This window comes from Myodes glareolus, chromosome 4 (genome assembly GCF_982192425.1).
Source record: "Myodes glareolus chromosome 4, mMyoGla1.1, whole genome shotgun sequence".
NCBI classification, from domain to species: Eukaryota; Metazoa; Chordata; class Mammalia; order Rodentia; family Cricetidae; genus Myodes; species Myodes glareolus.
In genome coordinates, this window is record NC_142029.1 from 28,730,864 (window position 1) to 28,743,771 (window position 12,908).

Below are 12,908 nucleotides of genomic sequence, written 5' to 3' on the forward strand. Positions count from 1 at the left end.
AATTTTTCATGGCTATTTCTGATGTTTATATTATTAGTATTTTTTTTTTTTGCCTTGGATAGCTTCTGGTTGTAAAAACAAAACAATCAATAATTTCAACACCATTTTTGTATCTATGGGTCTAAGCTGTTTCCCTTCCTCACCCTCTATTCCTATCCCCAGTCTCAAATCCCCCAAATTAAAGCCGTATAGTGGGAAATCTTGAGAAGTCCCAGTGTATCTGGAGATAGGAACCGGAGAAATACCTTAGTGTCGAGCACTTGTTGCTCTTGCAGCAGACCTGGGTTCAAGTCTCAGCACCCACCTTGTGGCTCACAACCATTCCTACCTTCCGGCATTCATGTGGTATGAGTTAATACCCACAAAATAAGTTTTTTTTTTAAAAAAAATCAGGATACCACAGAAAATCCTGAAGATGGGATTTCATAATGCAATTTGACAAAAATTGGCTCACGTCTTTGTGGGTACATGGAGGAAGCTGCCAGGGTTCCTATGTCTTTTTCCAGTTCCATCTGTGGGAGGAGATCTTATACTTATTGGAAGCCCTGTATAATGTGAAGATATGTGGAGTTCACCAAAACAAAAACGTCAGCCTTGGGAATGAATCACAGGGCAGAAACAACCCTACAAGATTTCTTCATCTTACCCCAGTAGAGCCCATTCGATGCCAGGATCAAAATGAATCCTGGCCTGGAAATTCTACCCAAGGCTTAACATCTTCTCTCTAGATTTTTAGCACGGTATAGCTAATCACCACAATGAGCGAATTGGGTAGCCAGCAGGGAGGGGGAGGAGGAGAGAGGAAAGGGAGAAGGGGGGAGCGGGGTGGCTCTGCCCTAGCCCCGCTGACAGCAAGGAGCAAATATTCATTGAACGGAGCAAACTTGGTGGCTCACATGTGAGGCTCTGGTGTGTGAAAACAAACTGTTTGTATAACCCAGCCTGGAGATGCGTATGATGTTGTGGTGTTTATACTGATGTAGACAAAGATTTGCTGAACGCAAACTTATTATCTCAGTCCTGAGTGTTAATTGATAGCCAAGAGTTAGTTCCCTGAGAATCCACATTGCCCTCCCCCACTCTCCTCCCCTCCCCCACTTTTTCAGCAGCCCCAAGATGCCTGCTGCATCTCTACACTGTAGTGCAAACAGATCCCTGCAAAGAGAGGAAGATAAAATGAATTTAAATTCCAAAGGGGTTCCAGGCCCCGTTTCCTAGTCCCCAAGTCAGCAATGTATTTGTGGAAATTCAGCCTTTTTGTCTCCCAGTAAAAGGAGTAAGTCTACAGCGGTGGCCCAGTCTCGGTTGCTATTCTTTGCATTTTCTATTCGAGTGAATGAGAGTGAATGAAGTGGCCGGGACCCTTCATTTGATCTACTCAATTGCATAAAGTGACAGAATTCTAATATATTTGTTTAATGCCCTTCAATGGGCTTTCACTTTTTTTTTTTTTTGGCTTGCAAATGAAGCATCCATGGGCAAAGTTTCATCCCCCTTTAACACTGGGACATATTTCATAATTCAAGCCGTGGTCTGAAGTGATCTGGAGAGGAGTTTTAGGCTCAAAAAGTGGAAAATAAAGAGACAGATGTGCAGTTATTGTAAATTCCTGGAGTGGGCTCTGAGGCTATTGTGCCCCCACGGCGGGAGGTCCTGGGGCTGTCCCTTTCACACTGTAATTGAAACATATTAATTAGATAATTTGTTGTTAGTTTAGAGGAAACAAATGCATTCCCTTTGAGGCTTCGCAGCCGGTGGGTTGGGCTGTTTCGGTTTTGTTTTTGTTTGGGTGTCTCTGCACTTGCTTGGCTTTTATAAGAAAAAGATATTAATTGGCATTTATATTAAGAATTTAGGAAGGGATCCCACTCTATTCTGACTCTAAGCTGAATGCGCCTGACAAAGAGAGTTCCCATTTGTAAAAGTCTGACCCAGGCCTCAGTCCCGCAGTCCTGCACTGCGGCCACAACCGAGTGAGACAGTGTTAAACCTACCGGTCAGAACTCCTGCATGGAAGCTTCCTCGCTCCCACCATCCAGAGCTCTGAACCTACGTGCTGCCTCTAAGACTCTCAGTACTCTTAGCCATTGGAAGAAACGAAAGTCATTGGTTTAATATTTAAGTCACTGGGGACCATGTCTTAGGGTTCCTTTCAGTCTTCAACTTTCTAAAGCCCCTGTCAGTGAGAATCTCCTGCAGCTTCCCTCTGGAGGAAGTATGAGAAATCCATCTTTTGTATAAACACTGCCGAAAACACAGAGAAAGCGGTGGTTTAAAAATATAGTTAAATACAAGACCTGGAAGAGCCTCAGAGAAACAAAATAACTAAGTTTCTAAAGAAAGAAAACAACTAAGTTTCCAAAGCGAAAACTAAAAGCTTTTCTAAAAGAACACAGCTTCTTTTAGATTAGAACTTCGCTGGCAGGCATGCACCTTTCCCCCTTCCCCTTGCAGGCTGGGTGCTGTCCCACCCAACTCGATTTTAAAGCTCTGGGTCTCGACTTTGGATGCTAGCCAAGTGAGTATCTCACATGACAGAGAGAACCATGGAAGCCATCAGTTGCCAAGTTCTTTGTATGTGAGGAACTTCAGCTAAATCTACACAAGTTTCTGAGCTGAGGTCATGGCTGGTGTGGTCCTGGGTAAGGCAGGTCTGTCTGAGTAGTCACTAAATTTCTGGTCAAAATCAAAACGCCATCAAAGTTGGTGTGTTCCTCCCTTTCCTCATTCAGCTTTGACTGCAACCTGAAAGGACTCATAATGGCCCAGTTATTTTATTCCTCTCGATACACCCTTACAAACTTAGCTGCTGAAAATGCATTTTCAGATACTGAACTCAAAAATCCCTCTTCTGCAGAGACAAGGTCTATACTTCACTGCCTCCAGGCATATTGGATATAAGTGTGCACTTGCCATGCACCTACAAGACCAGTCCCCAGAAGCCCCCCAGTCTACCTGGCTGAGTCTCTTGGATGTCAGAGGCCCACGTGAGTCCTTTCCTTGCCTCATTTCCAGCCTCCAGTGCTAAGAAATTGGATGAGATCAGATTCTTCCAGAGGCTGTCTTGATTTTATTTTTCAGGACACTGAAAATGTATTTAACTTTCTTTTTTAAAATGATTTCTTACAGGGAACTAAGTTTCCTAACCAAGGGTAGCCACGTTTTCCAGGCTTGCTTTGGCTGATCTTGTTGATATAATTGTGAATTAGGTTTGATGAATGAGTTTAGTTGTCCGCTGTCTGACTGGCTTTAGAAGCTTCATGCATTTTAATCAGCTCAGTGATTCATTTATTTTCTACTTTGTGTGTGTGTGTGTGTGTTCATGTGTGTTGTGTGTGGATCCCTTTTAAAAATAGTATAGCCACAACAGGATTAATTATGCTTTGCATCAATCCTAGCTATTCTTCCAGGTAGCCGACTAATTATGTGGTGACAGGTGTTAAAGGGTCTCCTTATGGAGTGATTCAGCATGGTGTCTATGTGTCTTTGGGGGCCTTCTCTGGGTTTCACAAGGCTCCCTTGTTTAATCATTTACACAGTAAAGTGTTAATCACCATTTAAGTTTCTCTTTGTCTTGTAACTTCTTCAGTTGAATACACATCTTACTCTGAAAATATTGTGACCCCCTTCAACCAAGTGTCAATTAGTCTTGAGCCATAAATTCTTGGTAAGTTTTAATTCTTGGAGGAGAAAAAAAAAGGGAAAGAAAGCAAATACTTAGTGGCAGGCATTTAAAGACACTTCATTCACAACCTGAAAATAAATGCCTCTAGTTACTTCTCCCCAACCTCACCGGAAAGACTGGAAGAAATCTACTCAGTGCAAGGTAGACAGGTTTCTTGATTGGGACAGTGGACCTTCAGGTGATTTCTGAAAGAAAGGAAATGTCAACCGTGACAGTGCAGTGTGTTAAAGGCCTAGAGGAAGGCATCAGGTCAAGAACTGAGAAACCCAGCCTGGGAGTACTTTGCAAACTCCAACCGGTTTTCTGCGGATGCAAGTGCATGCTTAAGACACAGGAAGTATCGCAGGTGTTCAGTGTTTCCTTCAGCGCTGCACCTGTGCCCAGGGTGTGCCTATGAAATAGTTGGCCTCACTTTCTCCCCTGTGCACAAAAGTTTTCCATGGTCCCCCCTAGGATAATTCCTCCCACATCTGCAAAGGCGAATGAGGTTTCTCTGTTTGAACAACATGATTTAAAAATGGCAACCCCCCAGACGATGTGTTTGCAAGTCTTCAAAAACACGCACAACTTAACAAAATTTGAATTTACATATTTTAATGAGAAAATATTATTTAGACTAGGTCATAATTTAATGTAGACACCTTTTTAAAACTCTGTCTTAAAATGGGCATGCTGGGAACAAGGATATCAATATTTAAAATGCCATGCGAATTCTGTGCAGGGAGGAAGAAAAATAAAAAGGGGAATTTTTTTTTTCACAGCTTGGACGACACCACAGTTTCTCTTTTAAATTAAACAGGTCACACCGGAACAACTGTCGTTGTTCTTTGTCTGTTTGTTTTTGTTTGTTTCAGTCAATTACCTAAGACGCTAAAAGGAACATATCAAACCAAAGTGCATTTTACACAGTGTAAATCATTCATTCCTATTTACAACTCTTTGCAGCCCTTTAGCTTCACGGAGAAGTTCTTCTAACAGAAAGATCTGTCCAGGGGCCATCTCTGTTGACAACCCCCCACTTCACGTTCCCAGTCGATTTATCTACATTCTTCCCCCACTTGCCCTAGGTGCTTTCTTTTTTGGGCTTAGTTCACGTTTCTTTTCCCTTTTTCTTTCTTTCTTTCTTTTTTTTTCATCAAAATAAATAGCTAAAAAGGTCTCTAAATAGTAAGAAAGTTAACATCCCAATTAACTTCCCCATTCTCCCCCTTTCCTCCCCCCTCCCCAAAGCTGGCCAGAAGAGTAAACATTCACATCACAACAGGTAATTGTAAAGAGGACTCTGCCCCCTCGCCCGCCTAGCCAGGCAGAGGCTCAAGTTCACTGTTTACATTTTTTTTTAACCGCGCGCTTTGTAAACAATAACGGTGACTTCTAGCTGTGTTTTGCATTTGTGAAGGACAAGAGTCCCCTCTAGTTTAGCAGCCTCTCTCCTTCCTCCCAGCTAAGGGAGCCTCTGGCCGGAAACAAAACCCAGAAGGAAAGAAAAATAATCTTCCTTGGAGAGGCAGGGCCGCAGCCTGGGGAAGCAGTGTTCCGCCCATCCCGGCCTGATGGGCGGAGGCGAGCCTGTAGGAGGATTAGTGGGTCTGTGGCCACAGATTTTCAGGACCTAAGATCCGGCCCTTGCTGTGCGGCTGCAGCCTTGGCGGGCTTCACTCTCGAGCAGTGTCTCTGGTCTTGAAATTGCGCAGAGTCTACGGCTCCGCCGATCCAAACTCAAAAGATGCATTTTTTTCTTTTTGTTTGTGTTTTCTCCGCGCAGGAGGGAATCAGGGTGTCCTGCCTATTGGATGGGAGTGCATTTCTGGGACTCTGGAGGGGCCGCTTGGCTTGGGTTAGCCCCTGTGTTCTCTGGTGCACTGGAAGGGCGAAGACAACTTTCACGCGCCTTCTGGCAAGTTTGTGGTTTGTTTTCTGGGTTCAAAACCAAAAGTTCTCCTAGGAGAGAGGATTGAAGGAAGAAGGTGGAATGGGCAAGTCAGGATAGTGGTTCTAGGTCGGAGAGGGCTGGACCCGGAGCCGGAGAAGTGGTGAGAGGGGTGGTGTAGCGGTGACCAAGAGAGAACCCCAGCTTCTCTTGGGTCAGTGCACCGCTACCGAGTGCAAGGCGGAGGCCGGGCTGGTGAGGGTCTCGCTTGGGGTGGCAGGACTGCTTTGGCTGGTGGCTGTCTGCGAGGAAGTAGGGCTGATCGAAGGTGGCGAGTTCGAGAGCAGGGTGGGGATGGGCGCGGGTAGCGCGGGCAGCGCGGGCACTGCGGCCGGCGTGGGCTTGATGGGCACCGGGATGGCGGGCAGCGTCTGACCCGCGGCGTGGCACAGAGGCTTCAGCGGCACTCCATAGGCGCTGTAGTCACCACTCGCCATGGAGATGGGGGTGGCCGAGTCGATCATACCCGCGGAACCATACACATGTGGCCAGCCTGTGCCCAGAGAGCTGCCCATAGTAGTCAACTGGTTGGGGAGCGGGTAAGCAGCGGGAACTGGCTGCATGGCAGAGAAGGCCAGACCCCCAGGCATCTTGTACTCCCTCGCGATGATGTTCTCGATGGCGAAGGGATGCTTGAAGCCGGAGGGCTGCGCCACACCGCCCAGGTTGTAGGCAGCTGCCGGCATCTGCGGCAGATGCGTGCCGGAGGCGGCCAGCGCGCTGAGCCGCAGCTTAGCCTGCTGCTGGAGGTACTGCGCAGCGTCCGCTGGCTTACTGGGCGCCAGGTGGTCAGACTTCAGCACCTTGAAGCGCTTGCGGCGCCGCAGGAAGCTGCCGTTCTCGAACATGTCCCCGCAGCTGGGATGCAGCGCCCAGAAGCTGCCCTTCCCGGGCTGGTCCGGCCGCCGCGGGATCTTGATGAAGCAGTCGTTGAAGGAGAGGTTGTGGCGCAGGCTGTTCTGCCAGCGCTGCGTGTTCTCCCGGTAGTAGGGGAAGCGGTCCATGATGAACTTGTAGATCTCGCTGAGCGGCAACATCTTCTCCGGAGAGCTCTGGATGGCCATGGCGGTCAGCGAGATGTAGGAGTAGGGAGGCTTCTGGTCGCTGTACGTGTTGCGGCCCGGCCGAGGCATCTTCTCGCTTGCCCACTTGCTCAGAGTCCGCACGGACGGGAGGAATGGTCGGATCTGTGAAGGGGAAGGTGATGGAGGAGAAGGGCAGCATGGGTGCATAGACACCCGCGAGGTCACTCAGGCCGAGTCATAGATATCGGGTATGTGTGTATGTGTGTGTGTGGGGGGGGGTAATCAGGATTCGGGTACCAGCAACTTTGCGCACCAAACTGAATGGACCCAGCCAACAGATGTGGAGAAGGAAGGACCGCGGGGGTTGGGTGGGGGCGAGGGTTGCAGGAAAGTAAGTAGAACCTGGATTCAGGGGAGGGAACAGATAGATAGATGCTCACCTTAAAGTTGTTTGAAGTTGCCGGTCGGCATCCGGGATAGTGCGGCTGGTGCGGGAGTCCCTTCCTGCGCGTGGTCGGAGCTCAGAGTCAGGGACCGGAGAGATTAGCTACGAGCCTGGCTTGGGCTCAGCAGTGAGAGCTGCGCGGCGCTCCTGGGTTGTGCGTCCTGTCGGGGAGACGGAGCTGGGCTGGCGAGTGCTGGAGCGGACAGTGGCAGCTGCGGCTGCCTCGGGGTTCCAGAGGACGCTGCGTCGTACGCTGCTCCGCTGAGCTAGGTGGCTGCCTCCATGTCCACCCTCGAAACATCTGATAGTTTTAAGCGGTGACAGGAGCAGAAAAGACCCCTGTAGCGGAGCTTCATTAATGTGCCACTTCTTAGCTATCGTATGACAATCGCCTTGGGAGGAGGAAGAGGAGGGGGGCAGCGGGGGCTGCAGAGGGAGGGGACTGAGGAAGAGGGGACAGAGCCTGGCCAGCGCTGGTTTCTCTCACACCTATTTACATGGACACCTTGGCCAATAGGAATCACTTCCAGCAGAAGACGGGGCGACCCGGGAAGAGCCTCTGCCGCCCGCGGGGAGCGGGCAGCGCCCGCCGGTGTGCGCGTTGGGAAGGTACGAGCGGAGCGGCGAGCCGCCCAGCCGGGAACCAGGCGACCATTCACGCTCTGAGCTAGCTGCCGCGCCGACGATGTTTGACATGGAAATTGCTCGGCTGGGGTGTTGTTTCCTCCGCATTGTATCGGGTTTGTATTGTTAGCTAACTTCTAGCACAGGCTTTCTCTTGAAGGGCGACCCTTATACTTTATTGGCACTGCCCGGGATTGGTTGGATGGGTTTTAGAATGGAAACATACGCCCCCCCCACCACCCCTGAGTCCTGCAAGAGGCAGGTCGAAGTTTGATTTGGCCTCAAAGCTGCACACTACAGAGCATATCGCTTTAAAAAGGTGATAAGGCTAATAGATACATATCGACATAAATATTCGGACAGCTGGGCGGAAGAGTCTGTTTTGAATGTGTTAGGGAAGTATGTATATATATAATATGTATAATATATATATATATATATATTATTGGTTGTGAGCTTAACATTTAGTGGCTGAGTCATCTCTCCAAGCCAAAATGCAAGTTTTGTTTTTTGTTTGTTTAAAGGAAAGGAAAAGAACGGAGGAGGTACTAGGTTTTTGCTTTATCAGTCTTTTAGCAGTTTGATGGGCACAGGAGGCCCAGGGGGCATTGAGACAGACAGGCGGTGGGTAGACCTGGGGAGGGCCTGAGTTTGTCTAAGATACGCAATCGCGGCGGGGGGGGCATTTCTTCCTTTCTCCAGGTACTTGGGACTTCCGGTGGTTTCTAGAAGTTAGCAGGTCAGCATTTTATAGTTCCCCCCTTCCTCCTTTTACATGGGAATAGCTTCTTTAGAGTTTAGACCGCCCTGAAAAGACAAACAGTGCCTGGTGAGACCTGGGAAGGACCGGCAAGTTTTCTGGGTGGAGGTGGAAACGTGGCCTCGATCTTTGGGCCTGGTGAGGGTAGCTAGCTACTTTGAGTTTGGATATGCCTTGTGAGGGTTAAATGAATCATTATTATCATTATCATCATCTTCGTCGTCATCATCATCAAAACTGCTATGAAATAAACAGTGAGTCAGCCCAGCAGCACGCACAAAATGAGTACCAGCCATGAGCTGCCACGCTTTTCAGCGCTTTCCCTGGCCTTTGTGGGTTTAAAAAGAACCCCATGCCATCATGTTAAATACTCAGTACCTACTACAGTCTACACAGAATCATCTTTAAAGTCTGGAAGCCTCTTTCCTTCTCCTTTTCTTCTCCCCCCCCCCCCTCCAGGAGAAGATTGAGAGTTCTGGTTTGAAGTTTGTTGACAGTAGAGCATCAGTCTGTGGACAGCATTTTTAAGAAGACCTTCCAGCTTGCGAGCACGCGCGCGCGCACACCACCCTCCCACCCACTCACATAACTTCATTAGCCACAGTTTCGAAGCTGGTCAATAACTCACCAAAACGTAACTTAAACACGACGAATTTAGGAGATTAAACAATTTCATTAATATTGAAATGGCTCTGGCGCCTGGGCTGCCGCACTTTAGATGCAAGCGCACGTTTTTCAATATTAACAGAGTGCTTGAAAGAAAGACTCAAGTCACCTTCTTAATTCGGAAAAAATAACCGGGAGGAGGAGGTGGGATCAGGGAGGTAGGGGTGGGGGCGTTGACCTTTTCTCTCGGGGCAAGGCTAGAGCAGGGCAGATATGTGGATTTCTTTTCTCCGAAGAGTAAATCAGCAGGACCCTAGGCCCGGTTGGGCCAAGGCAGTCCTGCTGGCCTGAGCTGCGCGCGCTACCGCCGCTAACGGACTGAGGTTTGGGGGTGTTTCTGCGCGTGCCCGGATTAGGCTCTAGGGCCTGCGGTGGGAGGAGCTGGGAGCGCAAGGGGGTGGAGAACCCGAGGGGTGTTTGAAGAGGGGTGGAGGATCGATCCAGGTCTTGCATGCTCCAAAACCAGCTGGCTTTGGAAGCACTAAGGCAGAAGTTGCTTTAAATGAAACAGGTTCGCTCCGGGGTGGAAAGGTACCAACGTGGAATTCCCTGAGTATTTTAAAGATCCTTTTTTTTTTTTTTAAAGCAAACATGTGTGTGGGTTCATACTGAAATGCAAAGGTAGATGTTTATGGTGATTGCATTCGAGATGGTACAAGATCGTGGCTTTCCCCCAGTGACAACCAGCAAGATTCTCTCCTACACCGTAACGGTGCGTGTTAATAGTGAGGAATGAGAGCGAACAATGTTTTCTTATTTTAACAATTGGCATTTTGTTGCCCTGCAAAAGAGGCCATTGTGTGGCTGTGGAAATCACTGCTCAGAGCAAGTGGAAGATTAACTAAATTCTAAAAGTGAAAAAAAAAACCACCACGAAAAAAAAAAACCCTTAACTTGGAATAAATCTTTGTTCATCTTTCTGGGGAAAATTGTCACCACCGAGTTCATGCAATAATACTAGTAGGAATTGGTGTTTGAGGAATTTTCAAAGTCAGTCAGGCTACAGTCGAGAAAGGAGCTGGGTCTCATTGCCCGTGTTCAGGGTTAATCAAGTAAACAGAACTTAATCTCCTAAGTTTGCCTTGCGAGGTGAAAGGAACTGAGGGGCGCATTTAACTGATGGGCATTTCTACAAGTTCTCCCTCGGGTGCTGTCAGAGATCTTCAAAGCCCCGGGGAGGGAAGGAGCAGTTGCAAGCTGTTTAAGGCATCTCGACAGCTATTATAAAGAGGAGTGCTTTCCAGAAATCTTGAAAAAAAAAAAGTGCATCAGAGTCTATAGTACAAAACCCAAAGCCAACAGAAGCTGGTGGAGGTGGGAGGGGGGGCAACATCCCGACCCGGGGGCTTAAAGGGTTGCTGGGAAAACTGTATAAAATACACACAAGTCAATTATACCCCATGTGCCAACCAAATGGAAATCCCCTCCAGCAAGGGCCGTTCATCGCCTCGTCAAGCCCACCGCCCACCACCTTTCTCCACTGAAAGTTTGCTAGAGCCTCTTTTCCCACAAGCTGGACCACACACGGCTGCAGATTTTGCAATAATTTATGCTAATTTCCCTCCATAAATCCACAATTCGCTTCAGTGGCACCCGAGTTGCTGAGGGAGTTAAAAGGAGACAGGGGTGACAAAAACAATATTGATTTTTTGATTCCTTGTGTTGTTAAGCAGGTGTGTGTGTGTGTGTGTGTGTGTGTGTGTGTGTGAGAGAGAGAGAGAGAGAGAGAGAGAGAGAGAGAGAGAGAGAGAGAGAGAGAGAGATGGGGCTGGGGACTGGCTTGTGGGGAGGAGAGGGCTCAAGGAGAGAAGGACCCTCCCCCGGAGCCACCCCCTCCCGCCAACCCACCAAACACACTCTAGAAAATAACCGCGCCACAGTTTGTTAATATTTACCAAACCGGATGGGAGGTAGAAGGAACGTACCCAGCGGCTTCTGAAGGTTTCCCAGGCGCTAAAAAACGCTACCCGCCGCCCCAACTCGGAAAGTGAACTGTACGCAGCCTGCAGGGTCGCGGTTGAGCCGGGCTTTGCCCTGTGCGCCTGTAGTCGGAGTTTCTTTCCACGTTCCCCTTCGCTCTCCGGTGCTACCAGGTCCCTCACCATCTCTCTTGCGGGACACCGGCTCATCAGCGACCAGGGCTGATAGTGGGGCAGCCAAGAGAACTGAGGACTGGGTGCTGAGGTTTGAGAGTCTTGCGGGTCTCCTGTAGCCCGCCCCACTGTTCCTGGTCGCCCCGGGTATTTGCTGCTGAGCTCTGAGAAACCCCGCGCTAACGCACCGCGCCTCTTTGTCCCATCAGTCATTCTTGGCCAAATCTGCACTTTGGTGGCGTGAAACGACTTAGCTCTCTTTTCAAAAGGATTTTTTTCCTAGGGTATTCAGTACTAAACAAACTTCTTCAGCTTGTCAGTGAACTATTTAAAAAAAAAAAAATGCAGTCCTGGGTGTCGCAGGCTGTTTGTCCTGGGCATCTGTGACCACCCCACCCCCAACCCCAACACACCTCATCCCACCCCGGCGCGACTTTTCCTCACTTTCCTATTCGGGATCACAGGAGCACAGAGAACCGGCTTAGCTTTTTGTCGGGTCTCGAAAAACACTGCAAGTTCTAGGGCCTCAGAGAATTGCAGCTAGCTGGGGCGTGCCACAAGAAGCATCTACCCTGGCAGTCCGCTGTCGGCTTCCTTGGGATTTTGAACCTGTCCTTCCCTAGTCATTAAACCCTAACCTGGTTGGAAATAAAACTGCCCCACGAAGGAAGGCAGAAGAGGAGGCACACACATTTCGCTCTTGTGCCAATTGTCACTCTGGTACCAAATACCAACCTACCATCTCTGCCAGCGGCCCCGGGGCCCTGCTACCAAGGGAGCACCCTTTTACCCAGTAGCAGAAAAAAAAATGTCTGATAGGGAATTTGGGAACCATTTCGTCGGTTAGTGACTATCACGTGGACGTAGAACCTTAATTCAGAACAGGGAGGTTGAAATTAAACTTTTGATAAGTATTCTGATTGCCTAAAATTACGCTCCTCCTATCTGCCAGTTCAATCTCGCCAGTTCCTAGTAAGATTAGGATCACCACTTGAACTGCCAGACCCCCCGCCCCCCCCCCCACGCTTCCGCTATATACTTCCATCCCAACAGGGAAGGTTGACTTCAGGGGTGTCCCTCTGGCCGCTAGGTGCTCACCAGGAAAACTTTTCTACCAGGAAACCAAGGCCTCTGGCTGTAGCTCTCTTCCCGTTTGGGTCAGAAGAGAGAATGAGCTGAGCAACCACCCGCTCTGTACATTTTGCCCAGTAACTGTTGCAAGGAGGAGGGCACCGGAGGCCTAGCCTTCCTTTATACTCCAAGCCTGAAACAAGCAGTAGCTAAAGTTGAACGCTACTCCCGCGCCATCACCACTCCCAGTCCTAAGAGTGGCAACCATCCTTCACAGGGATCAAGCATTTTCAAAGCCAGTGGAAACAGCTCCCTTTCTCTGCTCACTACAATACCCTCTTTGGAATCAGTTTGCTAAACAGCATTTGGTGTTTGCTTTGCTTGCGGTTTGCTCGGAGACCTCACGGCTTAAAATCTTAAGTTTCTAAATCAGATCTCTCCTTTGCACAAACAACTGCATAGATTTCGACTGAGCTTTACCAAGCCTGACAGCCTGTGTCGAAAAAGCACTTGCCAAATACCCCCTGGAAGAATTTCGACTGTGTTTGGTGGCTAGCCCCCCCCCCTTAAGTTTTGCTTCGCGCTGTGTGAAATTGAAGGCGGAACTCC

At 48.9% G+C, this 12,908-nt stretch overlaps 1 protein-coding gene across 1 annotated transcript; it reads right to left on the reverse strand.

Moving 5' to 3' along the window:
- Positions 1 to 4,924: 4,924 nt before the first annotated feature.
- Foxb1 (forkhead box B1) lies at positions 4,925 to 7,222 on the reverse strand. Its single transcript, XM_048424384.3, has 2 exons — positions 7,081 to 7,222; positions 4,925 to 6,802 (listed from the first exon to the last, which is right to left on the reverse strand). Exon 2 carries the CDS (start codon positions 6,746 to 6,748, stop codon positions 5,771 to 5,773), a length of 978 nt encoding a protein of 325 aa, XP_048280341.1. The 5' UTR covers positions 6,749 to 6,802; positions 7,081 to 7,222; the 3' UTR covers positions 4,925 to 5,770.
- Between the last annotated feature and the right edge of the window lie 5,686 nt (positions 7,223 to 12,908).